At 47.4% G+C, this 27,591-nt stretch overlaps 1 protein-coding gene across 4 annotated transcripts in view; it reads left to right on the top strand.

Annotated features, from left to right (window-relative positions):
- The window catches only part of FLNA (filamin A), a 353,926-nt gene that overhangs the window by 271,970 nt on the left and 54,365 nt on the right, over positions 1–27,591 (top strand). For all 4 annotated transcript variants that reach the window (XM_085629725.1, XM_085629727.1, XM_085629724.1 and 1 more), the window contains exons 24-25: positions 9,183–9,345; positions 9,504–9,664. In XM_085629725.1, the coding sequence (XP_085485851.1) occupies positions 9,183–9,345; positions 9,504–9,664 (324 nt within the window). The remainder of the gene's footprint in view (positions 1–9,182; positions 9,346–9,503; positions 9,665–27,591) is intronic.

The following is a 27,591-nucleotide window of genomic DNA, read 5'->3' as shown; positions in this document are numbered from 1 at the left end:
AACTTAGCAATACAGAGGCTTTTGGGAAAATTGTGTTCAAAGCATATGGGCTACAGATCACACACTAGTGCATAGATCGCCATCTGGTGGTGGGCCCGGATGATTACTTTGTTGTCCTGGAAGAGTCTTTGTATGGTAGATGACTCCTCCTCTGGAGCATCTTGCGCACAGGCATCAACTCCATCTTCAGATTGTTTTTTTTCCGCCATCGGGCTCTGATGTTAGTCGCTCCCTCTCGGTTTCGTTACCGATCTTTTCGACGCGCATTTCCTGATCCCTACCATCGGTATTGTTTTTGATTGAGACTTCCTTCTACACGTCTCGAACAACCTGCACTTTTCGATTCCGGTGCTCGTCGAGGGCCATCTGGCCCAACTGCGCCATTGAGCCTTCGGCTCATGGAAAGAACACCATTCAAAAAGTGCCCTCAGTGTGGACACAAATTCCCCCACACTAATCTTCATGAGGTGTGCAATCTGTGCTTGTCCCCAGAGCACAAGAGCAGAGATTGCCATGCCTGTGCTTCGTTCCGGTCCAAAAAGACAATAAGGGACCGTCTAGCTTGGAGAGTCATGGCACAATCTTAATCGGCACCAGACACCCTCGTCCAGGAGACTCCAGCCCAACCAGAGTCTGGAGAAAAACAGCAGGAAGAAGTCTAATTCACATGCAAAAGTCATTTACTGTCCAAAAATTAAACTTTAAAAAATCATGTGCTTCAGCTTCCGGAGCAGACTAGCAGGCAGAAGATGACGATCCCCTTCCATCTGGTCAACCAGTCGCAAGTACAGACGACGACCCTATCCCTACCCCAACACCTCGTGAGGATTCGGTTCCACCTCCACCTTCGGGCTCAGGTGCACACCGATCACAAACGTCCGATGCCCTGCCTTCGGACCCAGCAACGAAGACTTCCAAAAAGCCTCTAAGTGACTCTGGCTCGAGTCAGCCTGCACTCAACCCTGATAAACAAAAGGTTCTCAAACCAAAAGTGAAACCGATAGACTTCTGCACCGAAGAAAACTTCGGTACCCAAAATTGTCGAACAAAAGTCCAGTCCGACACCGAAACAAACTTCGGCACCTAAGACAATCTACCAAAGCCAACTCCGTCACCGAAAGCTGTCAACCGAAGCCAAGTTTGACATCTAAGCACACTTCGGCACCTAAAACTGTCGGAACAGACCACTCCGGATCCCAAAAAATTCTCCGATCCGAAGAAAAAATTGGAGCCGAAAAAAGCTTCCGACCACAAGTCTTCAGAACCAAACCTCACTCCACTCCTAAGACTGTACAAGACATCGGTAAACCAAGCAAACAGCTTGATTCTAAACAGGACAAATCTTCCCCGAAGAAGGATTCTTCCATAGAGCTTTTACACCCAGACCCAAAACAAGACTCTTCATATCCATCCAAAGACTGGACATATATAATCACTGAACCTTACAAAAGAGAACTGGAACCTCCTCCTACACCTTCAGTTCCACTCGAAAAACATGGTCAAACTTCTCCCATAAGGGTACCTTCACCAGAACTGCCACACACTCGCCACTCAGCCCACATAACCCTGATGACTATATTTTTGAGGGAATAGAAGATGAGCAACCCTTAGAGGACCCAGACGATATTCCCGGCCCATTGGGGGATCCTTGGGAAGACTAAAATGCACCAGATGCCCCTGATCTACCCCAAGATGATGTATACTCCTCTAGGCCATCTCCTCCTGATGACACCCATAGGGTTTACACAACTCATTCAGAGTAGCAGCCTTTCATGGGGTCAATCTCCATACTGACCCAGTGGATGACTACTTTCTTATGGACACACTATTACCCTCTCATAAGACCACAACCATCTTACCAATGCTCAAAGGGGTTTACAAAACACGCACCAGACTTATTCAAAGAGCCCGTCGGAGCTAGGGTAATTAACCCCAGGCTGGAGGAAAAAATACAAAGCGGCTTCATCTGACCCAGCCTATATCGATGGCCATCTACCATTACTCTTTAGTGGCTTCCAACACACGGAAAAGAGCAAATTCTCAAACAGGGGACGCTCCATCCCCTGATAAAGAATCCAAACTATTAGATGCGTCAGGGAAACGCATGACATCTCAAGCAGCCAATGTCTGGAAAATTGCCAACACCCAGGCTCTGTTGGCAAGATACGATAGGGCTCGTTACGATGAGCTTGAAACCCTTATACAACATCTACCAGACAAATACAAGACCAGGGCTACTGATATAATACAAGAAGGGAAGGTTATTACTAATACTTCCATCAATTGCGCTCTAGATGCTGCTGACACAGCCTCGAGCAATAAATACTGGCATACTTTTATGCAGGCATGCCTGGCTGCATATTTCTGGTTTCAAACCAGAAGTACAAACAAGTTTTCTTAATCAACCCTTTGACCAACAGCATCTGGTTGACCCCTCAGTTGATGCCTCTCTTGAAAAACTAAAAAGGACACTGACACCGCAAAATCCATCGGGGCTTTACAAAATCAAGCTCCCACAGCGTCCTTTCGTCGCTCCTCATATAAGGGCGCTTCAACTATTTCCTACCAACACTGCATCCTCTTCCTACAAAACTCCCACCCAATCCTTGCCCAATAGGTTTTTACAGAGGAGGATACAGAGGCAACAATACCAGAGGCAGAGGTAACACCCGTACTGCCTTCGCCCCAAGCAGTGACTTCCCTCCCTTCCCCAAAGACCATTCCAATCCTGTCGGGGGGGGGGGGGGTCGTGATTACAACCGTTCCTACCTGCCTGGAACTCCATCACAACAGACCGGTGGGTGAGACAAATAATTCACTCAGGTTATTGCCTGGAGCTCACTTCAACTCCTCCAACAATACCACCCAAACAGCGCCCCATGTCACAAGAGCATCTCACACGCCTAAAACAGGAGGTTGTTGCTCTACTACACAAACTAGCAATAGAACCAGTTCCACTACACCAGCAAAACACATGGGTTTACTCGCTGTATTTCCCCATTTCCAAAAAAGACGGTTCCCTCAGACCTATACTGGACCTCAGACCCCTGAACCTTTACATACAGTCAGACCACTTCCATATGGTCGCATTACAGCAGATCTTTCCTCTGCTAAAACAAGGCGACTTCCTTGCTACCCTAGAACTCAAGGACGCCTACTTTCAAATTCACCAAGCTCCCAGGAAGTACCTTTGGTTTGTGGTGGACGGTCAGCATTCAAAGTCCTCCCCCAATCGGGGTCGCTACAGCACCCAGAGTCTTCACAAAATGTCTCGCGGTAGTAGCAGCACACTTGAGAAGGGAAGTCATCCGTCTTTCCATATCTGGACGACTGGTTAATAAAAGCCAAGTCATACCAGCAATGTGTCCAGCACACACAAGACCATTCACCTCTTACAAAAACTCTGATTCACTAAAACAAAGTTGCACCTCCAACCATCCCGGTCTCAACAGTATCTAGGTGCCACAATAGACGCCTCCAAAGGACTGGCATCTCCTAACCCAATAAGAATACAGGCCATGCAAGCTCTTATACAAACATTTCAACTGCAACACTCACAGCTCGAGTGTTCATGTAACTAATTGGAATGATGGCCTCTTGCGTGCGGTACCACAAAAATGCAAGACTCCAGATGTGTCCCCTACAACAGTGCTTAGCAAGCCAATGGAACCAGGCTCCAGGTCAACTAACAGATCTTCTGGTGGTGGACGGCCAAACACATCGCTCTCTACAGTGGTGGAACACCAAAAACCTTTCTAAAGGATTGCCATTCCTCGAGCCAGTTCCACAGGTGGTGCTAACCACACACATCCCTAATCGGCTGGGGAGCTCATCTGTTAGAGCACACAGTTCAAGGCAGATGGACACCGCAACAAAAGCTACTCCTCATAAACCACCTGGAGTTTCTAGCCATTTTTCTAGCATTAAAATCCTTTCAAAATTACCTATCTGGCAAGTCTGTCTTAGTCAGCACAGACCATGACAGCCATGTATTACATCCAAAAACAAGGAGGAACCCTCTCCTTACAGCTCTCCCGGCTGGCGCAGAGCATATGGAGGTGGGCCATTCCACGAAACCTCTACCTACTAGCAGAACATCTACCAGGAGTTCAAAATCAGATTGCAGATCTGAGTCGTCGGAGCCAACAGATTCACGAGTGGGAACTTAATCCGAAAGTTCTTCAACCTTTCTTTCAAGTATGGGGACAGCCACAAATAGATCTGTTCGCCACACACCTAAACTCCAAATGCCCAAGCTTCGCCGCCAGGTATCTACACCCATTGTCCAAATGCAATGCGATATGGATGAGTTGGTCGGGCAAACTTGCATATGCTTTTCCGCCTCTCCCTCTCATTCCATTAGTGGTGCGCAAGCTGCAGCAACACTCCCTCACACTGATCCTAAATGCACCAACTGGGGCAAGGCAACCGTGGTACACCACACTACTGGAACGTTCAGTGGTACCACATGAAACTGCAACTCTCACCACATCTGTTAACACAGAACCATGGAGAGATCATGCATCCGGACCCCATGCAGCTCAACCTAGCAATTTGGCTCCTGAGGTCTTAGAATTTGGATATCTCAACCTCCCACCTGATTGCATGAATGTTATCAAAGAAGCTAGACATCCCACCACTAGAGCTTGCTGCACAGCTAAATGGAAAAGATTTGTTCTATATTGCACCAATAACATCAACCGACTAGATGTTTCCATCCAGAACATCATATGCTACCTGCTACATTTGCATAAATGCACTTTAGCATACTCCTCAATCAGGTTGCATCTTGCTGCCATAGTGGCCTACCTCCAAAACAGACAGCATCTATCATTGTTCAAAGTTCCTGCCATTAAAGCCTTCATGAAAGGCCTTAAAATAATTCCTCCCAGGGTACCACCCTCCCCTGTATGGAACCTCAACATTGTTCTCACCAGGCTCATGGGCCCTCCATTTGAGCATTTGCACAAGTGTAAATTACAATTCCTTTCATGGAAGGTTGCCTTTCTAATTGCTATTCCATCACTCAGAAGGGTGAGTGAGATCCAGGCTCTAACAATTCAAGAACCATTCTTGCATCTACATCACAACAAGGTGGTTCTAAGGACAAATCCCAAAAGTCATTTCACCATTCCATCTCAATCAGTCTGAGTTGCCAGTATTCTTCTCCCAACCTCAAACAGTAGCTGAGAGAGCTCTCCATACGTTAGATGTTAAACTAGCCCTCCTATATTAAATTGATAGGACAAAGCCATTCCGTACAACAAAACCGCTTTTTGTCTCCTTTTCTCCACTGCACAAAGGTAACCCCATTTCAAAAACTGGGATTGCAAGGTGGATAGTTAAATGCATTCAAATGTGCTATCAAAAAGCAAAACACACTATCCATTCCCCCTAGGGCTCATTCCACCCGCAAACTAGGGGCATCTATGGCATTTTTAGGGAACATCCCCTTAGATGACATCGCGTCTCACACGCCGACCCACCTCCCCGGCTGCCTCTATCTTTTCCAGTAAAATCTTAATTAGATACATTATTCATGGGCATCTTTCTGTTCTCATACAACTCCATTTCCCGTAATGGCGAAAAACAATCTGAAGATGGAGTCGATGCCCATGCGCACTATGCTCCAGAGGAGGAGTCCTCTACCATACAAAGACACTTCCAGGACAACAACAAAGTGTAATCATCCGGGCCCACCAACAGATGGCGATCTATGCACTAGTGTGTGACTCTACAGCCCTACATGCCAAGAACAGATGCATACTGGTAAGTAGCATTTTCCTTTCCCTTGCTGCCACATTTTGTATCCATCTTTGGATGGTATAACCAATGAGCGTGGAATGCCATGGCTCCTTATCTGGAGCTATTGCTGATGCAAAGCGAGGAGGCTAAAGTGATCATATGTAAAGTAGACATCTGAAGCACTCCACCTGCTGATGGGTTTGGTAATGTGGGCTTTCATCACTCTGGAGCTACTTTTTGGCACCAGGGCTGACTCCAATTTACTTTGTTCTGGCTGGAAGTACAGAATCACATCCTGGACATCACCTATGCTGGGAAGCATTGTTTCGGCTAGATCTGCAAGCTGGGTCGCCGCAGCCATTTTGAGGAGTATCTCAACCCTTACATTCATCTTACCAACCTTAACGGCTGAAGCAGCCCTACTGCATACAGCTTTATTGCCTTGACCACCAATACAAATGTTCTGTAAGGCTATCTTGGCCCAGTCCAACAAGCAAGGGAAGGGACATTCCAAGTCTCTAGACATGAAAATGGCGTCTCCTGCGTTTTTTTTTCCCCCTTCCCATCCTCAATTGTATTGGTGGAAGGATTTCTGCTTACCTAGGAGAGTGGGCACACAGCTTCTGACAGCAGAGATCTGTGCCTTATTTGATGGGGCGTACTTTAGAGACCTATATGCAACCCCAGAAGGGGAAATCACCAGCAGCTTCTACAACTGCAAGTATAGATTCTATCAATGTTGCAAAAAAACCTGACCTGGACACTGTCCTCAATTCTCAGGAAAGTGTGAGGTTCTGTTCAGTATTCTTCCTCTTAAAGAAGAAATCTGGAGAGTGAGGAATTGTATATTTTTTTCTTTAGATCTGCTGTATCTGAACAAGTTCCTCCCAAAAGTCCTTGAATAATTGCGCTACAAGACCTTCTTTTGCAAATAAGACAGTATTTGGCTTTGCTAGATTTGCAGGAACCATCCTTTTATTTCCCCGTCTACTCCGGCTTGGCAATCTTTGGTTTCAAGTAGCTGGCAGCCACTATCAATTGTCTCTTGAATATCCACAAAGAACAGCAGCATCCCTGATTTTTCGGTGACCAGATCTTCCCATATCTGGACCACCGACTGGTAAATGGAAGTTGTGTTATCCATCCGGATCAATCACTGCCTGCCTTCAACTTAACAAAACTACCCGCATGAAAATCCCTTTGGTCTCTAGTCACTGGGTTTCAAATCTAAGGAGTCTTCCTTGATACCAAAGAAAAGCAAATCCATTTGAAAGCTACATGCACAACCTTCAAAGCCCCTGTTAGATTTCAGAATCGAACGCACATCAATGTGCGGTTACAGATCTCTTTGGGATGAGGTCCTTCATTTCATGAGTTCTGTACTGCCATCTACATATGAGAATCCTGCAAGAAGAATTAAATGCAAAGTTGAGGCAATCGCAAGGACAAAGTGGAAAAATTAAGTTTGACAAGGCATCTCCGTCCTGGTAGACCAACAAAGACAGGACCAGCAGGGGTCCCATTTGCCCTCTAAGCCTTCAATTACTTAATAACTGAGTTCCTGTAATGATGGGTAGGGCGCCTTCAGGAGCACAGATCTATGAACACTAATGTGCTAGAGGTCTGTGAACATCAACACAATGCTGTAACTTGGAACTACATGGAAGGGCTATAATCCTTTCTTCCCAGGATCCAGTCAGCTCAATGTCCCACCTAAGCGTGCAACAGAAAACTATCAAATCCTGTATAAGGCACTCATTTGTGAACAAGTGCTGTCTGGATACAGTTAAAGGTCAAGAGCCTGCAAGGATCCAATAACTGGGCAGCTGTACTGAGCAGATTGGTGGGAAAATGCCTTAAAAGGTAACTTAATCTTCCACTATGCCAAGTGTTTAATTGTTGGATCACCCACTCTTGACTACTTTGTAAAAAAGGGGCGCTAGAAAAGTTAATTCACCTGTTCAGTTTCCCTCGATGGAAAGATTCATTTTCATGGACTCCGAGCAGCGCACATGTCTGCGACTTTCTGCATTTTTCCCTTGTACAGCAGAATAGCATCAAAATCCAGAGGGAGAGAGAACAGATCATCCAGATAGTCCCTTCTTGGGCTTTCAGAACTGGTACATTGATCCTTGCAGCTGCCTGTTGCATCCCCCATATGTCTGGGAAGCATCCTAGTGCCACAACCCCGATGCAACTGTTAAACATTATACCTAAGCCTGTCGGCTCTCGTTTTGAACTTGGCTCCTGAGCACGACAAATTTGTCAAACTTCTTGGAGGACTGAAGAGACATTTAATGTACAAGTGAGAGCCTGAGCTACTAAGACTTTTTGTGAAGTGGAGACTTTTCCATGCTTTGGGTGTTTAAGCACTTGTGTTACACACAATTTCATCAATTGCTTCCTTACCTTTGTGTTGCGATAAGGACTAAAGCATATACGGTTGTTGCAGATTGTAGAATTCTATTATCATCCAGGCTTATCCAGGAGTTTCTGAAAAGTCTGTTTCAAGCTTTCCCACTGGTGAGCAGTAGTTTGGCAAAATTGCCAGAAATTTACCAGACGTTACCTTCTTGGCAGGGAAATGGCAAATATGCAGTTGGACTAGCAGCACTGTACAAACGTTTCCAATGAGAAGCCCACCTTCCAAAACATGAATGTTCATTTTACTGCTTGTTGCTCTGATTCAACTGTGAATCCATGAGAAATCCACACTGGAGAATAAAGGAGTTTCTTGCCTGTAACTGCAGTTTTCCCACTTTGTCTTTTATGGCTTCACATGCAGCCCGCCCCGTTTAGATACTCAATACATTTTTGTTAATGTCCACACTAATGCTTTGACATCTAAACTGCATGAGTGGAGTTCGGAGCACCTCTACCTCATTGGCTAAAGTTTGAGTCCTTTTGAATGCAGCGGAACGACTACTAAAGTGAATGTTCTTCAATTGTTTGTTGCTAATTGGTGCTGGACACTACTATTGAAGGTAACGATACTGGGAATGATTAAAGCATGTGAGTTCATAAAGGCTGCTAACCCCGGAGAACATATACTGGTACTGTACTGTATTCTTACAACCCTCAATAAAACTGTGTAGGTAGGTTTTACAGTTAACTGCATTACTAAATCCATAAACTATCCCTGTTACTGCAACTTTGTGGGTTTTGGGGTCCCTTGGTAGTATGATTGCCTTTGATTATACAATTGCAGCTCATGCTTAATCCTGTCGCATTATCTAGTGTTGCTTCAGTCTCCTTTATTCTGGAGTGGTGTCTGCTGCAGTGGGGTTGGAGTCTGTCCTTTTAATATGTTTATACAACCTTGTATTTGCATCAACTGCAGGACTCCCTGCTGCAGTGTAGCTTATTAAAGCAACAATTCTTATCTTGATGTTACTTGGACACCAAAGCACATTGTAATTCCTCCCTTTGTTTGCCAGGCATCCACTCTGTTGACGTCACATATGATGGAAGTCCTGTGCCAAAGAGCCCATTCAGAGTCCCGGTTACAGAAGGATGTGACCCAACCAGAGTAAGAGTTCATGGGCCTGGAATTGAGAGCGGTACCACTAACAAGTCCAACAAGTTTACTGTGGAGACCAGGTAACTTCCGGCAAGTCAGTTGAGTTAGTGGTTGTGCATGTGGTGTTTGTGTTCGAGCAAATAGGGTTGGGGTTAATTTAAATTTGCTGTGATGCAAGTGCAGGATTCATCCACAAGCAGTTACATTTCTAATGACATCCTGTCTGGCTGTTCTCTAGGGGTGCTGGTACGGGAGGCCTGGGCCTGGCAGTTGAAGGCCCCTCTGAAGCCAAGATGTCCTGCACAGATAACAAAGATGGCAGCTGTTCTGTGGAGTACATTCCCTATGAAGCAGGGACTTACAACTTGAATGTCACCTACGGAGGTCATCAAGTTCCAGGTAAGGGCCCTCCTTGAGTAGATGTCTTCCCGATGCCACACTGTCTGCAGTTCTCCACAGCATGTGCATGAGTCCTTCGAGGATGTTGACCATAGTAATAGTCAAAAGCAGGATCTGCTTAGGTCTGGTTTATGGTATTCGGGTTTCCCATGTAGGGTCCAGCTTGGATTCATATGCATACATTCTCTGCGGTCAGGTGTTCAAGGTACACTTTCATTAACTTGTGCAAATAGGGGTTAGCAATCTTTTGCATGTCTTGTCAGGTTTTTTAGGTCGAGCCTGGGCAGCGCATGCGCTGCTCTGCAAGGTATGCTGTATTCTGGTAGGTACTTGAAGCTCCGCCCACTCTCTGCCCATATTTTTCATTGGCTTTTATCATTGTCCACTGTGGCTGTTCATTGGTCAATCAGCTTAGTACTCCCTCCTTAGTACCGCCTTGTCACATTCACATTCATTCACATTCATAATCTTTATTCGATGAAATTCATCATAAAAGAACAATTAATAACACAATACAGTATAAAATTTCCAAACAGAAAATTAATAAAACACAATTAACATTAGACCACTTAAGGATAAGCACAATCGCAAATCAACTTGATGAGTGTCCTAGCACAATACTCTTAACTAATAAGTGGTTCAAACTGGGTTTTACAACACCTCATGCGGGATCGCCAAGCATTGCCCAGAAATTTTGCGACTCCGCAGACCATGGCAATCGAAGCGGTATCGGTGGTAAGTATCCGCAAAGCCGATACATGGCATCTAACCCCCATGTTCTTACATAGTGGCTTTAGCCAGGTCCTCCTAGCAACCCTATAAGCTGGGCAAGCAAAAAAAAAATGTGCCACTGACTCAGTAGGGGCTGCACAGCCTGGGCATGAGCTCGTTTTGCCGACATTCTTTTTCCACCCCGAGGTATGATCATTTACTGGGAGAATCCCGAACCTAACCTTCAGGTAAAGAGATCTATCTAAAGGCTGCTCAATATAATCCAAGAAGGGTTCAAAGCACCTTGACCACTTAAAGGACAAGAAACGCTCAGTAAGTGAGCCCACAGAACTACTAGAGTGTTTCCTGCTGTACTAGATTCCAGTAGAGTTTTTTAATCACCATCTTGGGCGGAGGTGATTGGTTTGTCCATGAGTCGCTCAAACCCAGGAGCACCACCAACCGCTTCAAGTTGCTCAGCCACTTAATCCTATTATTGGTGTTTAGCAGGATTAATTCATCTAGGGCAGCAGCGTAATCCTGGAGCTCCCTTGTCCTACGCAGACGAACCCAGAAAAGTAACGGGCGTAAGCGCACTAAATCCTTAAGGGGGCGCCTGCCCATGTCAGCCCTTAAAGGAAAAAGGGGGGTAGAGACTGGGAGAGCTACTGCATCTCTCAAAAACTTGTTTTCAGCTCTGACCAGCTCTGTAGTGTTTTCAAACCCCCATAGTTCTGAGCCATATAGAGCGGACGGGAGAACTTGGCCTTCGTAAATGGTTAGGAGCGGTGAAAGGGGCTTACTTTTAGATTTACGATATTCACTCATAACCGCTCCTGATGTTCTTTTATAATTTATCATTTTAGCCAAGTGGTCCTTCCAGCTCATGCGACTATTAACCCTGATGCCCAAATAGTCATATGAGTCTACCTGCTCCAAGGGCTCTCCATTGAGTAAAAGGTTATGTTCGAGGCATATGAGCTGCAGATTGTACACTTAGCATAGGTCGCCATCTGGTGTTGGGCCCGGATGTTTGCAGTTTGTTTTTCTTCTTGGACAGTCTTTGGAAGTCACGAGTTTGGTGACTCCTCCTTCGGTCCGTACTGCGCATGGGCTTCGGCTCCATCCTCAGATTGTTTTTTTCCGCCATCGGGCTCGGATGTGATACTTCGTGCTCCGGCTTCGAACTTCTACGGTTCCAGCCTCGACGGAAAATCCTCGATTCTTCGAGTTCCTTCATCATCTTCATCTCTCGAAGCGGCACTTTTCTCCATCCCGTACATCGACACCGGCCTTCGGGCCCTCCGCGACTCCGGTCCCGGCCGATGGAAAGGACTCCGTTCAAAAAGTGCCCAAAATGTGGGTCTAAATTTCCCCACACCGACCTCCATCAGGTGTGTAACCTTTGCCTCTCTCCGGAACACGAGGCTAGAGACTGCCCCGCCTGCAAGTCTTTTCGATCGAAGAAGACCATCCGAGATCGAAGAGCTCGACGCACCATGGCGCACTCATCCTCGGCAGCTCCACCGGACATCTTCGGAGACGACGCCGAAGCTTCGGGGCAAACACACACCGAGCAGGAGGAAGACGTCAGCGCTTCCGAGGCCGACGACTCCGACGTGGAGGACGTTACACCAGCGCAGCGGGCCGTGAGTACTATGCCCCCTCCCACCCCCGCGCCGAAAACCAAAGAGACTCAGGTTACTCCCTCGCCTGCCGGCCTGGGCAAAACCAAAACCAAAACTTCGATCACCCCACCTTCGGGCCCGGTGTCGAAGCACCCAAGGTCTCATGGCAGCTCGGGATCGAGCCAGCCGACACCCGGTGCCGAAAAACAGCATCCGGCACCGAAGACTGCAAAATCCAGCTCGACTCCGAAACCACCGGTGCCGAAGCCTGGACACTCGGTGCCGACCAAACACAAACACAAATCTGTCGGCACCGACGCTCCGGCGCCGAAACATCATTCGACGCCGAAACACCCGGAGACCTCAAAAAAGCATGGCGCACACAGACCATCGAAACCCCCGGTTCCGAAATCACCGGTGCCGACAGACGACTCGACACCGTTGGCTCTGTTTACACCAGACCCTTTACAAAAGACTTTGTCCAAAGATCCAAAGACTGGGCTTTTGACTTTAACTACCAAGAAAAGACGCCTTGATGCTCCGGCTCCTCCTCCACCCAAAAGGAAGGACTCTGCTACTTCTCCCCTCAGAGTGCCCTCCCCACCACCGCCTCCCCTACCCACTCCACCTCCTCCACCGCCTCCACCTCACAGGTCTCCGCCACCTTTACCTCACTACGATCCGGCCCCATCCCCAGATCCGGATGATGGGGATCCGTACAGTTACCCGGCGGACGCCCCAATGGATCCCACTCCACCAGGGACCCCAGATCCATGGGAGGATTACAATAACCCTGATATACCCAATGTACCTCAGGACGACCTATACCCATCAAGGCCGTCTCCTCCAGAGGACTCCTTAGGGTTTCATCATTTAGTGCAGAGAGCAGCACACTACCAAGGGGTGGACATGCACAGTGAACCAGTAGAAGAAGACTTCCTACTGGATACATTTGATATACAAGACAAATCTACTTCCATTTTACCCATGCTTAAGGGTGTCCCCAAGCACGCTACAGAGGTGTTCAAAGACCCTGTCAGAGCCAGAGTACTGAACCCTAGAATAGAGAAGTACAAGGCGGCACCCACAGACCCTGCTTACATCAAGGGCCCTGCTCCCCTAGATTCCCTAGTTGTCTCCACAGCTAGAAAGCGGGCTAACTCCCAATCCTCAGGAGATGCCCCACCGCCAGACAAAGAATCTAAACTTCTGGACGCGTCTGGTAAACGCACCGCCTCCCAAGCTGCAAACATGTGGCGCATTGCAAACACACAAGCACTGCTTGCGCGATATGATAGAGCACACTATGACGAACTAGAGGCTCTTATGCAGCACCTTCCAGAAAAATACAAGCACAAGGCTCGACCTCATACAGGAGGGTAAACTAATCACAAACGCCTCCATTAAGTGTGCCCTCGATGCAGCTGACACTGCTTCTAGGGCCATAAATACCAGTGTCCTGCTTCGTCGCCACGCCTGGCTCAGGATCTCAGGGTTCAAACCTGAAGTCCAGGCATCCATACTCAATCACCCCTTTGACCAGGAAACACTCTTTGGGCCAAAGGTAGACGAAGCGCTCGAAAAGATGAAGAAAGTCACAGACACAGCAAAGTCTATGGGGGCACTCCAAACACAAGCCTCCAAACGTTCCTTTCGACGCTCGTCCTTTCGTGGCACAGGTAGAGGCTCCTCCACCGATAACGCCTCTACCTCCTACAAGTCCCCTCCTCAAAATACCTTTTCAAAGGGCAATCAGAGAGGTGGTTACAGGGGTAACAACAATAAGGGCAGGGGCAAAACCAACAACACCCGTTCTGCCACCCCCCCTGCACAATGACTCCCCTCCGCTCCCCCCAGACCATCCCACTCCGGTCGGGGGCAGACTACAAAACTTTATCCACGTGTGGGAGTCCATAACATCGGACAAATGGGTGACCCAAATTATTCGGTCAGGGTACTGTCTAGAGCTAACATCTACCCCACCCAATATCCCACCAAGGCACCGTCCAATGTCTCAAGAACATTCCACACTGCTCAAACAAGAGGTACTTTCACTCCTGCAAAAACATGCTATAGAGCAGGTCCCCGTCAACCAACGAAATCTAGGGGTCTACTCTCTATTTCTTAATACCAAAGAGAGACGAGACCCTCAGACCCATTCTGGACCTCCGGCCTCTAAATGCCTACATACACTCAGACCATTTTCACATGGTCACTCTACAACAAGTCCTCCCACTCCTCTGCCAGGGAGACTTTCTCACAACCTTGGATCTGAAAGACGCATACTTTCACATTCCAATACACCCCTCTCACAGGAAATACCTCAGGTTCGTGGTGGACGGGCAACATTACCAATTCACGGTTCTCCCCTTCGGGGTCACCACCGCACCACGGGTGTTTACCAAATGCCTAGCAGTAGTAGCAGCACACCTCAGACGTCAACATATTCACGTCTTCCCTTACCTAGACGACTGGCTGATAAAAGCCGCGTCCTACGACCAATGTGTGCAGCATACAAACAGCACCATCCAACTGCTCCACCAGCTAGGCTTCACGGTGAACTACCAAAAGTCCCACCTCATACCATCTCACACAAAGCAATACCTCTGGGCCACTATAGACACCTCCAAGGGTATTGCCTATCCAAACTCAGCCAGAATCACAAGCATTCAAGCCTTACGCAAAACATTCCTTCCTCAGCACTCTCTTCCAGCAAGAGTGTTTATGAAGCTCATAGGAATGATGGCGTCTTGCATTTTCATAGTGCCCCATGCAAGACTCCACATGCGTCCACTCCAAGAGTGCCTAGCACAACAGTGGAACCAGGCCCAGGGTCAGCTGACGGATCTGGTGTTGGTGGACGGCCGCACACATCACTCTCTGCAGTGGTGGAACACCACAAACCTTTCCAAAGGGCGGCCGTTCCTGGACCCGGTTCCTCAAGTGACTCTAACAGCGGACGCATCGCTCTCCGGCTGGGGAGCGCACCTTCTACACCTCACCATGCAAGGTCTATGGACGCCACAGCAAAAATCGCTCCACATCAACCATCTGGAGCTCTTGGCGATCTTTCTAGTCCTAAAATCTTTCCAAAAACAGATTTCGGGCAAAGCAGTCCTCATTCGCACAGACAATATGACTGCAATGTATTATATCCAAAAACAGGGGGGGACACACTCTCCCCAGCTCTCCCGCTTAGCCCAGAGCATATGGAGATGGGCAATTCCTCAAAACATCTTTCTCCTGGCACAGCACGTTCCAGGCGTACAAAACACCATGGCAGATCTGCTCAGCAGACAAACGCAACAAATACACGAATGGGAACTGCATCCACAAGTTCTTCACCCATTCTTCCAACAGTGGGGGCATCCTCAGATAGACCTCTTCGCCACCCACGAAAACAAAAAATGCCCAAGCTTCGCCGCCAGATACCCACACCCATTGTCCAAGGGCAATGCGATATGGATGAACTGGTCAGGCAGATTTGCATACGCCTTTCCACCTCTCCCACTAATTCCATTAGTGGTCAGGAAGCTACAACAGCACTCCCTCACACTCATTCTGGTAGCTCCGACGTGGGCCAGGCAGCCGTGGTACACCACGCTACTACAACTGTCAGTGGTACCACATCAAAAACTGCATCTATCCCCATGCCTCCTAACCCAGAACCATGGAGAAATCAGGCACCCGGACCCAGCTCAGCTCAACCTGGCGATCTGGCTCCTGAAATCCTAGAATTCGGATACCTTAACCTTCCCCCTGATTGTATGAACATCATCATGGAAGCCAGACGTCCTACCACTAGAGCATGCTATGCCGCAAAGTGGAAAAGATTTGTAATTTACTGCCGTAACAATACAATCAACCCTCTAGATGCATCCATACAGCACATCATATGCTATCTGCTCCATCTTCACAGGTGTAACCTGGCATATTCATCCATACGCCTACACCTAGCAGCGATCGCTGCTTATCTACAAAACAGGCAGCATTTATCACTCTTCAGAGTGCCCGCTATTAAAGCCTTCATGGAAGGCCTTAAACGAGTAATTCCTCCCAGGGCACCACCTTCCCCTGTATGGAATCTAAATTTAGTTCTTACACGACTAATGGGTCCGCCCTTCGAACCAATGCACAAATGTGAGCTACAGTTTCTCACCTGGAAAACAGCTTTCCTTGTAGCTATCACTTCCCTTAGAAGGGTTGGTGAAATACAAGCGTTCACCATACAGGAACCCTACATACAAATGCATCACAGCAAGGTCATACTTCGCACAAATCCGAAGTTTCTGCCCAAAGTCATTTCCCCCTTCCACCTCAATCAATCAGTGGAATTACCTGTCTTCTTCTCGCAACCCCAATCTGTTGCAGAAAGGGCCTTACACACACTTGATGTAAAAAGGGCGTTACTATACTACATACAAAGAACGCAACCATTCAGGAAGACTAAACAATTGTTCGTTTCCTTCTCTCCACCACATAAAGGCAACCCCATTTCAAAATCAGGGATAGCTAGGTGGATTGTAAAATGCATACAAATTTGCTATCAAAAGGCAAAGAGAACATTATCTGTTCCTCCGAAAGCCCACTCTACAAGAAAGTTAGGGGCTTCTATGGCTTTTCTAGGGAATATACCCTTAGATGACATCTGCAAGGCAGCCACATGGTCTACACCGCACACCTTCACAAAACACTACTGTGTAGATGTGCATTCCAAGCAGCAAGCTAGGGTGGGCCAGGCTGTACTAAAGACACTTTTTCAAACAGCTGCAACGGATACCGGTGGTCGCCGCTAAGGTTGGGTACTGCTATATAATCTATGCTAAGTGTACAATCTGCAGCTCATATGCCTCGAACGGAATATGCTACTTACCAGTATGCATCTGTTCTTGGCATGTAGAGCTGCAGAGTTGTACACGCCCACCCGCCTCCCCGGCTACCTGTATCCGTTCCAGTACATCTTATTTAGATACAACACATGGGTTTCTCACTGTTATTACTACGCTCCATCATTTCCCTGTTGGCGAAAAACAATCTGAGGATGGAGCCGAAGCCCATGCGCAGTACGGACCGAAGGAGGAGTCACCAAACTCGTGACTTCCAAAGACTGTCCAAGAAGAAAAACAAACTGCAAACATCCGGGCCCAACACCAGATGGCGACCTATGCTAAGTGTACAACTCTGCAGCTCTACATGCCAAGAACAGATGCATACTGGTAAGTAGCATATTCCTTCTAAATCTGGGTGAAGGTGCTAGGACCATGAGCTTAGTTTTTAGAGTGTTGATAGTAAGACCTCTATCACAGCAAAATGCACTAAATCAGTTCAGAAGCCTTTGTAAGCCAGACGGCGACTTAGAGATTAAAATAGTGTCGTCGGCGAAGAGGAGTGTGGGGATTTTAACACCTGCCAGGGATGGAGCGTCAGCCGGTTCTTCTCTTAAATAATCCACCACTCCATTCACAAAAAGAGAGAACAGCGTAGGAGCCATGACACATCCCTGGCGTACACCCCTCTTCACGGGGATCTTTTCAGTTAATTCCCCTTGGGTACCCCACCGGATCCTGGCATAATTCCCCTCGTGGAGGTGCATAATTAAACTCAAGAGGGGACCAGGAAACCCCATATACTTCAAAACCTCCCACAGCCTCTCACGTGGAACCAGGTCAAAGGCCATCCTAAGATCAATGAAAGCCAGGTATAAACTACCTTTATTGATAGTAACCGACTTCCAATAGATCGCGGAAAAAGCGAAAGACCTGGTCCATCGTGCCCACCTTTTGCCTGAACCCTGCTTGGAGGTGTGATAACACATGCATTTCATCCATCCAGGTGCCGACCCTAGATATGATTACCCTGCCAACCACCTTCTGTAGCACATCAATCAAACTGATTGGTCTATAGTTGGCAGGGTCGTCTCTGGCACCCTTCTTAAAGACAGTGATTACCTCCGCCCCCTTCCACGAAACTGGGACAGGGTAACCATGGGAGATGAGGTTCATTATTTTTGCAATGAGTTTAGCCCATAACTCTGGAGCCTCCATGAGATCACCGGGTATCCCATCTGGGCCTGCTGCTTTCTTAGGGGTAAGATGACTAATAGCTAGCAGCACCTCGGATGGCAAAAAGGGTTCCCTAACTGGGAGCATGGGGTGGACACTGGGGGCATAAACAGTAGGGGTAAGCGTAGATTCTGACCCACCGTAAATTGAAGAAAAATGGGAAAGCCATTGCTGACCTGTTATGTGGCTATCTAAAGGGCGGGAGCTATTCAACCTGGCTTTGTTAATCAGATCCCAGAACAGCGAGGAATTCTTTCCTTTAGAAGCTGTCTTGAGGTCTTGCCAGCGTTGTTCTTCCCATACACGTTTTGCTTGCTCCAAGGCCCTAGCGTATTCTTTCCTGGCTATGCTAACCCGGAGTTGGTTCTTATGACGCAGGGCAGTTCTAATCTCATTTCTTGTAGCTGTGCAATGCGCCGTGTACCAGGGACTATTCGATATAGCTTTGTTGTTAACCCTGCCACCATTCTTAACCTTGTTATTACCTTTTAAGAAGAAAAATTCCCCAACTTTCTCCGTTAAGCTATTGTACGCCTGGACAAACAACGTGCCCTGTGCAGGCGCTAGGTCCGGATCAAACACCCCCAATTTTATACTCAGGTCTTCAACAAACGTCCTGATTTTTATCAAATTGTGGGCCTGCGACTGAACCTTCTCCCACTTCAGTCTTCGATTTCCCTGGAAGGGTATCACCTCCTTAGTAGACCTCGGGTGCGATATCCTCTGTGGTTTTTCTGCCTCCCCCATCTTAACGACATGCATAAGGGATTGTGGTCACTATCCTGTGAAGGAGTCACCACCATATCTACTAAATCACACCATAATTCCACGTCTAATAAGATGTAATCAATTCTTGATGGGCTGCTTAACCTATTAAAGGTCATTGCCCCATCAGGGTCAGAAGGAGTCCTGCCATTGAGAGCCCTGAGATTATGTTCTACGGTAAGGGAGTTAATCTGTATAACCCTAGATGACCATTTCTTAATTGTGGGCAGAGACAGTCGGGATGCCCCATCTAGAGTCCACTTCCTCTATACCCAAGGGATCGTCACCATCTAGTGGCTCAAAGGTACAATTAAAATCCCCTCCCACTATAATTTTAGAGGAGGGGGGGGCAAGTAACCAATGCCTGGTCTAAGATAGATATGGTGCTTGAGTTTATCTCCCCTGCGGTACCTCTTGCATAGACATTGAATAGGTCAATCCTACTATTTCCCCCCTCAAAGGAGATATGTTGGATGTCGCAACATCCGGAATCGTGAGTAGTTATTTTAAGGTTCAGGGCGATCTTGATCCATACATGCAGACCCCCAGCTGGTCTACCCCTGCCCTTACTCAGGGCTGGAATGAAAAAAGTGGTGTAACCCGATTTATATAATGGAGAAACACTCCATGTTTCCTGGAATATACATACATCGAATTGATCGATGAAGACATTTCATTCAGGCAAGACCAACTTTCTTTGCAGACCCGCCACATTCCAAGAAACTAGGTGTAAAGCTTCATTCTCTTTCAATTGCAAATCAGATTGGGTAGCTGCAGGCCTGTCCAAGTCCAACATGAGTTGAATACCTATAGGTTCTGGTTGGACTAGGTGGTCTATTATCGAGGGAATTACAACACTGTTATCCAAAGGGGTAGAGAGAGGGGTGGATGCATTCCCGCCACTAACAGTTCCACTTATAGTTGTAAATCCTGTGATGACTGGAACATCTCCATGGGCATCCATACTCCTCTCACAAGCGGTGTTCTTGAGGCAAGATAGACCTATTGGACCCCCGCAGCCCCGATGTGGCTTTAACCTTCAATCGCAATCAGCCAGGCTAGAGAGGGCTTCAAACCTGTTTGTCAACACTAAAGGATTAGAAGGCTTCACATTAACACCACCTCTGTTAGAATTCCTATTAAAACTAGGAGGGATATAGTGCCACCTAAAGGGATCAATAACTTGTTGGCTGTGTGAGGGGCCCGAAAAGTAGTTCGGCCTATATGTGCCGGGTGGAATGGGCAATAGGGAGGGTTGCTTAGATGGAACGGAAAGGGAAAACACCGATGATCTAGGATAAAAATAGGTTAGTGCACGGGGAATAATGCCAATACTACCTATTTCTAGAGGCCACTCCAAAATATACTTAACTACACGTGGATCTCTAAAATTTACTACCACGATGTCACCCACAATGTTTTTCGTCGTACCGCCCAACCAAGGGAGTCGTCTCGCATGTAAAATCTCACCATTAAATTTCTCCTCGATAGGTCTATCTATTGAGCCAAAACATGGTTTTGTTTTTTAACTCGCTAAACCCTTCTCTTTTATCAGCTGGTAAAGGTGGAACCCCCGTTAAGACAACCACCAGGGGTACAGCTTCGGGGGGCAAATCAACTTGTGGCACGTACTTAGGTGCAGACAAACCATTACTAGGGCAGTCCCTATTTTCCCACAAGGTAATTGGGGCAAGATTAATCTCCCCGCCCTCTTTAACGTTTCGTATGTGCACACTCAGAGGACCCCCACTGAACGATGGTACAGGCACACACTGAGACGCCGACAACAAATTAGACGGCACTCCCGTATCCTGGGGTAGAGTGGAGAGGTGAGGGTGGCAATTAGGCACCACCACTGTAACGTCAGTACCACTATCAACACCCGCCTTCCCCTGCCCTGTTGTTGGATTGTTTTTTTTGCTTATTATAGCTTCCAGGTCCGCAAGTTTTTTCTCCACTCTTAATAAGCCTTCAATTAGTGGCGAGATGAAAGACTTAATCACCTGGGCCAGGACATCCTGGCAAACAACCGAAGGAGAGGGAGATGACAAGGGGACGACAGGGGTGAAGCCTGATGTTATAGAGGGCAAATCAGGTTCCAAAACAGGTGACAATGGAGGAGCAGAATTGGTAGTGTTTGTTGGTTCTACTCCTGGCCCATTAGATAAGTTTAGACCTTTCAGTACGTGCTTCCCAAACTCAGAATAATTATACTTAGGTTTAGCTATAACCCCCCCTTTCTTGCATCTTCTTTTAATGGGGGGTGGCCCAAATGACTTAGCCGCTTTAAATGGCTTAGTGACCTTCTTAACCTGTTTACCAAGTACTTGTACACTTCTACTTGTAACTATAGGGTGGTCGGGATGAACACTAGCAAGTTTCTCTTGGATGGGCAACTCTGAGGGTGATGAAGCTAAGATAAGAGCAGATTCCTTTTGCAAGCAGGGATCACGCGGTGGTGCAAGAGGGTCAAATGCTGCGCCACCACTGTCGACTGACCGGGGAGGAGCCTGTGAAATCAAGTTATCAGAAGACCTGAGCTTCAAGCTTTCTATTGAGCGACGACGCTCTGATCTCCTTTTGTCCAAGCTATTATCCAATTCATCCGCTCCTCGCGCCTTTTTAAAATAAGCGTCCAAAGGGCCAGCTGACATAACTTTCTTCCTCTCCTCTTTGATACTAATGGGGGTATTAGCCATTTTAGTTATTACACGTTAAGCGCACACAAGTACACGCGCTACCACAACCTACTGATCAATAACCGAGCCCGGCCCGGCCTCACTCGGCCTCTGAGGGCCTAAGAGGGCCCACCCTTTGCCCAGGCTTAGCCCCGGGCTATGTCCCGCGCGCGTCCCGCTTGCGCGTTGAACGGATTTGCAGCTGTATGGGCGGAGGATGTTGAGGGGGAGGGGCCGGGAAGAGGAGACAGCTGATGAGGCCGCCGAGCAGCCTGGTCCTCGCAGTCCCGGACTGTAAAGTTCGAAGGTTAAAAACATTCCCCACAGCGTCCACAATGTCCGTGATGTCCTAGCAATCCGCAACAGAGCCCAGGAAGAATAATGCTGATGGCCAGCCTACGAGCGGCACCCGCGAAGCGGGGGCCGCGAGGCGTTATGTACCTGCGGGGGGGAGGGGCCGGGAAGAGGAGACAGCTGATGAGGCCGCCGAGCAGCCTGGTCCTCGCAGTCCCGGACTGTAAAGTTCGAAGGTTAAAAACACTCCCCACAGCGTCCACAATGTCCGTGATGTCCTAGCAATCCGCAACAGAGCCCAGGAAGAATAATGCTGATGGCCAGCCTACGAGCGGTCCCTAGCCGGCCCCTTTGAGGACCCCGAATCATCTGTTTACAATTCTAACTCGATTGGAACACAGCTCCGACTGGCCTCGAGCAGAAGATGAAGCGCACGAGCTCTCTGAGCAGGGATCTGAGCGCCTTGTCTCATTTTGTAACCTCCGAGGGCAACCGCCCCGTTACGTGTGTTACTCTGTAGGCTTTAATTAGAGCCTCCGAGCACTATTTTCTCAAATAGCTTTGTCCTGTTTGCTGTTGCAAGCAGGACACCCTCTCTCCTAATGCTTAAAAAAAAGAAATTATAGTACGGGCGGCGAATGCATTTGCAATGCAGTAGGTATCGCATTTGTAAGGGTTTAAGCATTTAGCATTGTAAATGACCATGCCTTTTCTCTGTTTTTAAAAGCAAAAAAATATAAAAGGGATATTTTCTAAATGGGATCTTTTCTTTCAAGCAAGTTAATTTGCTTGATTGCTGTTTGACTATTTGACTGTCATGGAGAGAACTTTGTGAAACTGGTTTCACTGCACCTTGTAGCCCTGTGAGTTCAAGGAAAATAGTACAGGCTGCTAGGACCTGAGAACTGCACTTGCTGTTGGTTGGTCTACCGTGAACCGTACAGAGGTTTAGTATGCTATTGAAGTCCAAGAATTCGCTGCTCAACACAAATGCGAAGTTCTCACCAAGGCAGAGACTTCTTCTCCCCTGGCCTAGCATTGTTTTCTAACTTCTATAGTGAGAGGGGACATAGGATCTGTTATGCACATGCAGAATGTTATCGACAGCAAAGCCTTTGGGTTCTCATAGTTAAACTACACTAACAACAAATATTTAAACACCAATCGGACCAAATTCCATAAACCAGAATCAAACTACCAAGCTGGTTATAAGAACCCCTTTCAAAAGCATATAAGCGAGGCCTTGTCTCCCATAATTTTTAGTTTTCAAAGTTTACAAAAAAGTATTCTCAACCACTAGGTGGTAGGATTTCCAGCTTGAATCTATTGTAGGTTCATAGACTGTGCATAATCACAGGTTGGCGAGGAGTAACTTTATTCATTAGACATAAGGTGATGAAGAGAAGTTCACCCTTAAATATCAGACTCCAAGGGAATTAGTTACAAGTGTTTGCTTCATTAAATGGCAAAACACCCAGCTACAAAATCGACTGACATCTGATACACCAGGGACAGTCTATGTAGGATACTTGGGCTTAATAAATCTCTTTTCAAGGCCAGGTATGTGATCATAAATCACGGTCTAGAATAGATTTCATGATGGCCTAAACGGTATTCTAGACAGTAGCAGAATAAGGTGCCATGGTATATACAGCAAGAACGGCTAGTAGTTTCCTCCCTTAGTAATGACCACATGGTCAAAGTCCGGGACAGATTGTCAGTATATCTACTTGATAAGTTTGCATACAGTAATTCTAAATTGAGTTTGTGTATATAGTCTGTGGTTATTTAGATTAAAATTCCCCCAGAGGGGCTGGATACATGCATATAAACACCGTGTCACAGGGTTTGTCGGTCGTACGTTTACACCTGGGTGTTCTTACATGCAGGACGTTTGAGCGCCTTAGCAGAAGGTTATACTCTCAGCATAAACTGCTCCCTCTAACTAGTTCTCTTTGGAAGGTTATCTGAGCAGTACGTACTGTAAGAATGAGCCATATGGAGCGCTGGATCTTGCTACAAGAATGTGCTGTATGGATGAAAGAACATTAGTGTAATGTAGCTTCGATTGCCCTGAACATTCAGTCCACGTTTGGAGTGTAACCTGCATTGTTCCAAGCTTGCATCTTTCATTTGCTAATGCTCTCCTTCGAGATGAGGTTGGTGTCCGAAGCGAGGGGCAGTTTGATAAACTTCCTCCATTAGTTCTGCAGACTCTTACTCCGCAGGATGGATCTCTTTGGGCCAATATTTGCATTGCTCACTGTGCCATGAACTGCAACGGCTGCTCTACAAAACAATGGGCTGTGGGACAGCATGGACAGGTTTGAATCTGTCCGAAAGGAAGTTACAAGAATTAAAAGTACCCATTGTAGGGAGAAAATTGGCATTGAACTTGCAATCTGGCTGGCGTACAGTATTTCAGAGTGATGGCGTTGGCCTAGCCTGAAAAGGCATTTGTTGGGTAGTGTTTCTGGACTCCAGCTTGAGGGATGGAGAAGAATTACTTGTTCTCACTGAATTACGGAATGATTTAGAACATTCTTCAAACCGGTTTGGCTCAAAGCCATGGCATTCTTTTCAGGACACAGTGCCAGTTTTGAGATGTTGCACATTCTACATAAGCTACAAGAATGAGGAAGTTGCTGTGGAGCTCATCTGAAAGACCTACTAGAGGGATTCCAAAACTCTGCCCTATTTCTTTCTTTTGCTTCATCCTAAGGCTTTTACTCCAGAATTAAATCTATTAAGCGTAAGACCACTTTTCTCTCTTCTAATAGACCATAGTAAACCTTCCCGCAAAGGCAATAACTGCAGAAATGGGCAACAATTTGCATGGGCCAAGACTTGACTTTTCTTTAAGCATTCTATTTTCTCTTGGGGCAATGTGTTACTTGGCAATATTTGTAATAGATTCTGTTTTTAATCACTAGGACCCAATGCTTCCAGCACTTTACCATCTGGTGTTAGCAAGCCGTCTTCATGATGTTGCAGCGGGCTTTGAATTTAGACACAATGACACCGTAAACTCATTCAAACTGTCTCCATTTAGAACTTGTTCAGAAGCATCTTTACCGTAAAGTGTGTTGGACCCTGAGATGCAAATACCGATTGGTAAGGCTAGAGCAGAATGGAGATTGCCTCTGGCTTCTCAGTGCAGTCCTATAAACTGAACAGACATACCGGTAAGGTACCAGTGGTGGTTTACAAGTTGTTTCAGGAGGAAAAGCTGCAGCACAGGTTTCTGATGGATATTTCAGCCTGCAAATTTCTCAGCTTTTGAATATCTCCGGGTGCGACTGGGGATCTGCAGCTCTACATCGATGCCTGGTACCATCCTGGACATAACCTGACCAACGCCAGATAAGCCTCCCTCCCAATGCTGCAGTGTCCATTTCCTATTTTCCACACACATCGATGTAAATCCTGAGTGCTATCCTTGGAACTTTGTTAACCAGCTGCCTGGAAAGTGCAGTGTTGCTCCTACCATAAAATGTTCATTTCCGAGCTTCATGAGGGGTTTGTGGTGCCTGGCTCCCACGCACAACTCAAGTTCATCCGATAAATTCATCATTATGCACATTAAAACTATTGGAACAGGAGGCCAAGTTATTTATGGTGCTGTTCCAGATATGTCCCACTCGAGGTCTGCCTGCTTGTAGTTGACCAGCAAAAATTCCAAGACCTCCAAGAACAAATTGCAGTTTTAGATCAATCGGGAGTGCTCCCTTCCTGTTCTGAGGTAGGCGTCTAGACCACTCGTGTTTCTCCTACTGCCTCATTGCCTGAGTTAGTCTGCACCCCAGTACTAGCTTTGGACTTGTCCTTCGGTTTTCCTGGAATTTCCAGTCGCTGGGGCAGCCCCCTGCAATTGCAGCCTTTACTCGGGCAACACTGACTTTGTTCAGTCATGCCCCCTTCAGTCACACACTCGTGCCTCTTGGAGACGGTAGGTTTTGTGACTGGCCCTCTGCCAGTGGGTATGCCTGTGGTGTCACACCATGCAGCTTCCTCTTGGTGATGTTCAGGCGCTGATGCCATCTTCATAGCCATCGCATGGTGCAATGAAGTTGAGAAAAGACCAAGGTTATTCTAATATATTCTCAACACCAAGCACAGAGGCCCGTAGAGGAGTCAATATAGATCCCCAACTTGGGACGAGTATTTTGAAAGGATGCATGACCTATTCAGGTCCAACTCTGATGCTAAACAGATGCCTGACTATGCCCAGTAAGATGACCGCACTGAGGTGGGTAACCTTCTGTAGGAAGGTGGATATCTGACTATGGTTACCCCCAACTTTTTGCCTAGTGTCTAGCTGGTTTTTCGACTTAGTTGGCCTGAGATCCTGCCATTCAGGGTCTCAGGCTGTCTGCTCTCTCTGTAAAATGGATTCCATGTACCCTAGGTACATTCCCAATTGGTAAGGATCACCTTATTGGACCCTGTACAGTGTACCCTAGGTACCCAGGGCATAGGTGTACCCTAGGCCTCCCAGGGGCTGCAGCATGTATTATGCCACCCCTGGTCTGGCCTTCCAATCAGACACAACTGGCTGATCACTCAGCTGGGGGCAAGGTCGTGTAATCACCCCTTGCTTAGGTGTAGTATTCCTATACCTACCCTATATATAGACACATGTGTACCTATCAGTCACTCCTATGGCAGGCCTTAACAATCCTGGAGGCAGAGTGCTTGGTAACATGTGAGATGGTGCTCTAGCATGAGCTGAGCCTGTCTGCAGCTTTCGGAACCATGTCCTTATAGCTGTTCTATGATATAGCCTACCATATACTCTTAAAGTGCCTTATAATCTTAAACGGTTATGGTAACTATGGTTGGGCTGTATCAAAACATGTCGTGTAAGGTGTCTAACACTCGGGAATAATACCCCCATGCCATTTCTGGTGATGAGGATATTATTCCTCCCTTCTAGAGGGAGAGACATGTTAAAATCATACTTTGCTGTGTAACCTCTGACCAAAGCCTCAGCATCACAAAATGGATGCTGCTGCCACGACACAAGTCTGACCTCCTGCAGCTGGGAGTGATCCCAGCCAGGGAGGCCTGGACAATAGGTTTCCTGCTTGGGGAGGTGCTAGCACCTCCCCAGACAGCCTTTAGTGTATTGGGGCAGGGTGGGCTGAAAGGAATGAGACATGCCTGGGGCACACAAGGTGTTCCTTGCATAGTCCAGTTCAAACCGGTGCTGGGGCACTCCAGCCCCAGCTCTGGCGCGAAACTGGACAAAGGGAAGTGGGTGTAACCACCCCCTCCCAGGTCCCACCCATAAGGCGTGACCTAGCAGGTAGTCCCAGCCCCCCAGATTAGTATAAGAGTGGGAGTTGGGCCTCAAGAGATTGGATTATCCTGAACCTGCAAAACTGAACAGAAACTCTGGACCTTCGACATTCGACGAAAGAAGAAGACTGAAGAATCTCCCTTGTAGCCAAGGAGTGGCTACCCTGTGCAAACAGGCACCATCAAGTGACTACCCTTTGCTTTGTGAAACGTTCGACGAGGAACCGACTGCAGAGCCCGACCAGAGCCTTGATTTCCAGACTTCTCCGACCCTCATCCACATCTGCAGCAGAGCTGAGATCCGTGGAGGCGACGAGCGACGTGGGACCGGCTACCTGGGAAAAGTGGCTAGTAACTTACAGCGCAGCTTCTGAGGTACCCTCGAAGTTGTGCACCGGGGATTGAGAAGCCCCAACCCCAAGCACCATCTGCACCGAAGACCAGCCCCCCACACTCCACGAGTCCTGCGTGGGGCCCTTCAGCATTTT

Source organism: Triturus cristatus, chromosome 10, assembly GCF_964204655.1.
Source record: "Triturus cristatus chromosome 10, aTriCri1.1, whole genome shotgun sequence".
NCBI lineage: Eukaryota > Metazoa > Chordata > Amphibia > Caudata > Salamandridae > Triturus > Triturus cristatus.
Note: the sequence above shows the minus strand (reverse complement) of the source record. Positions and strands in the feature narration are given on the sequence as shown.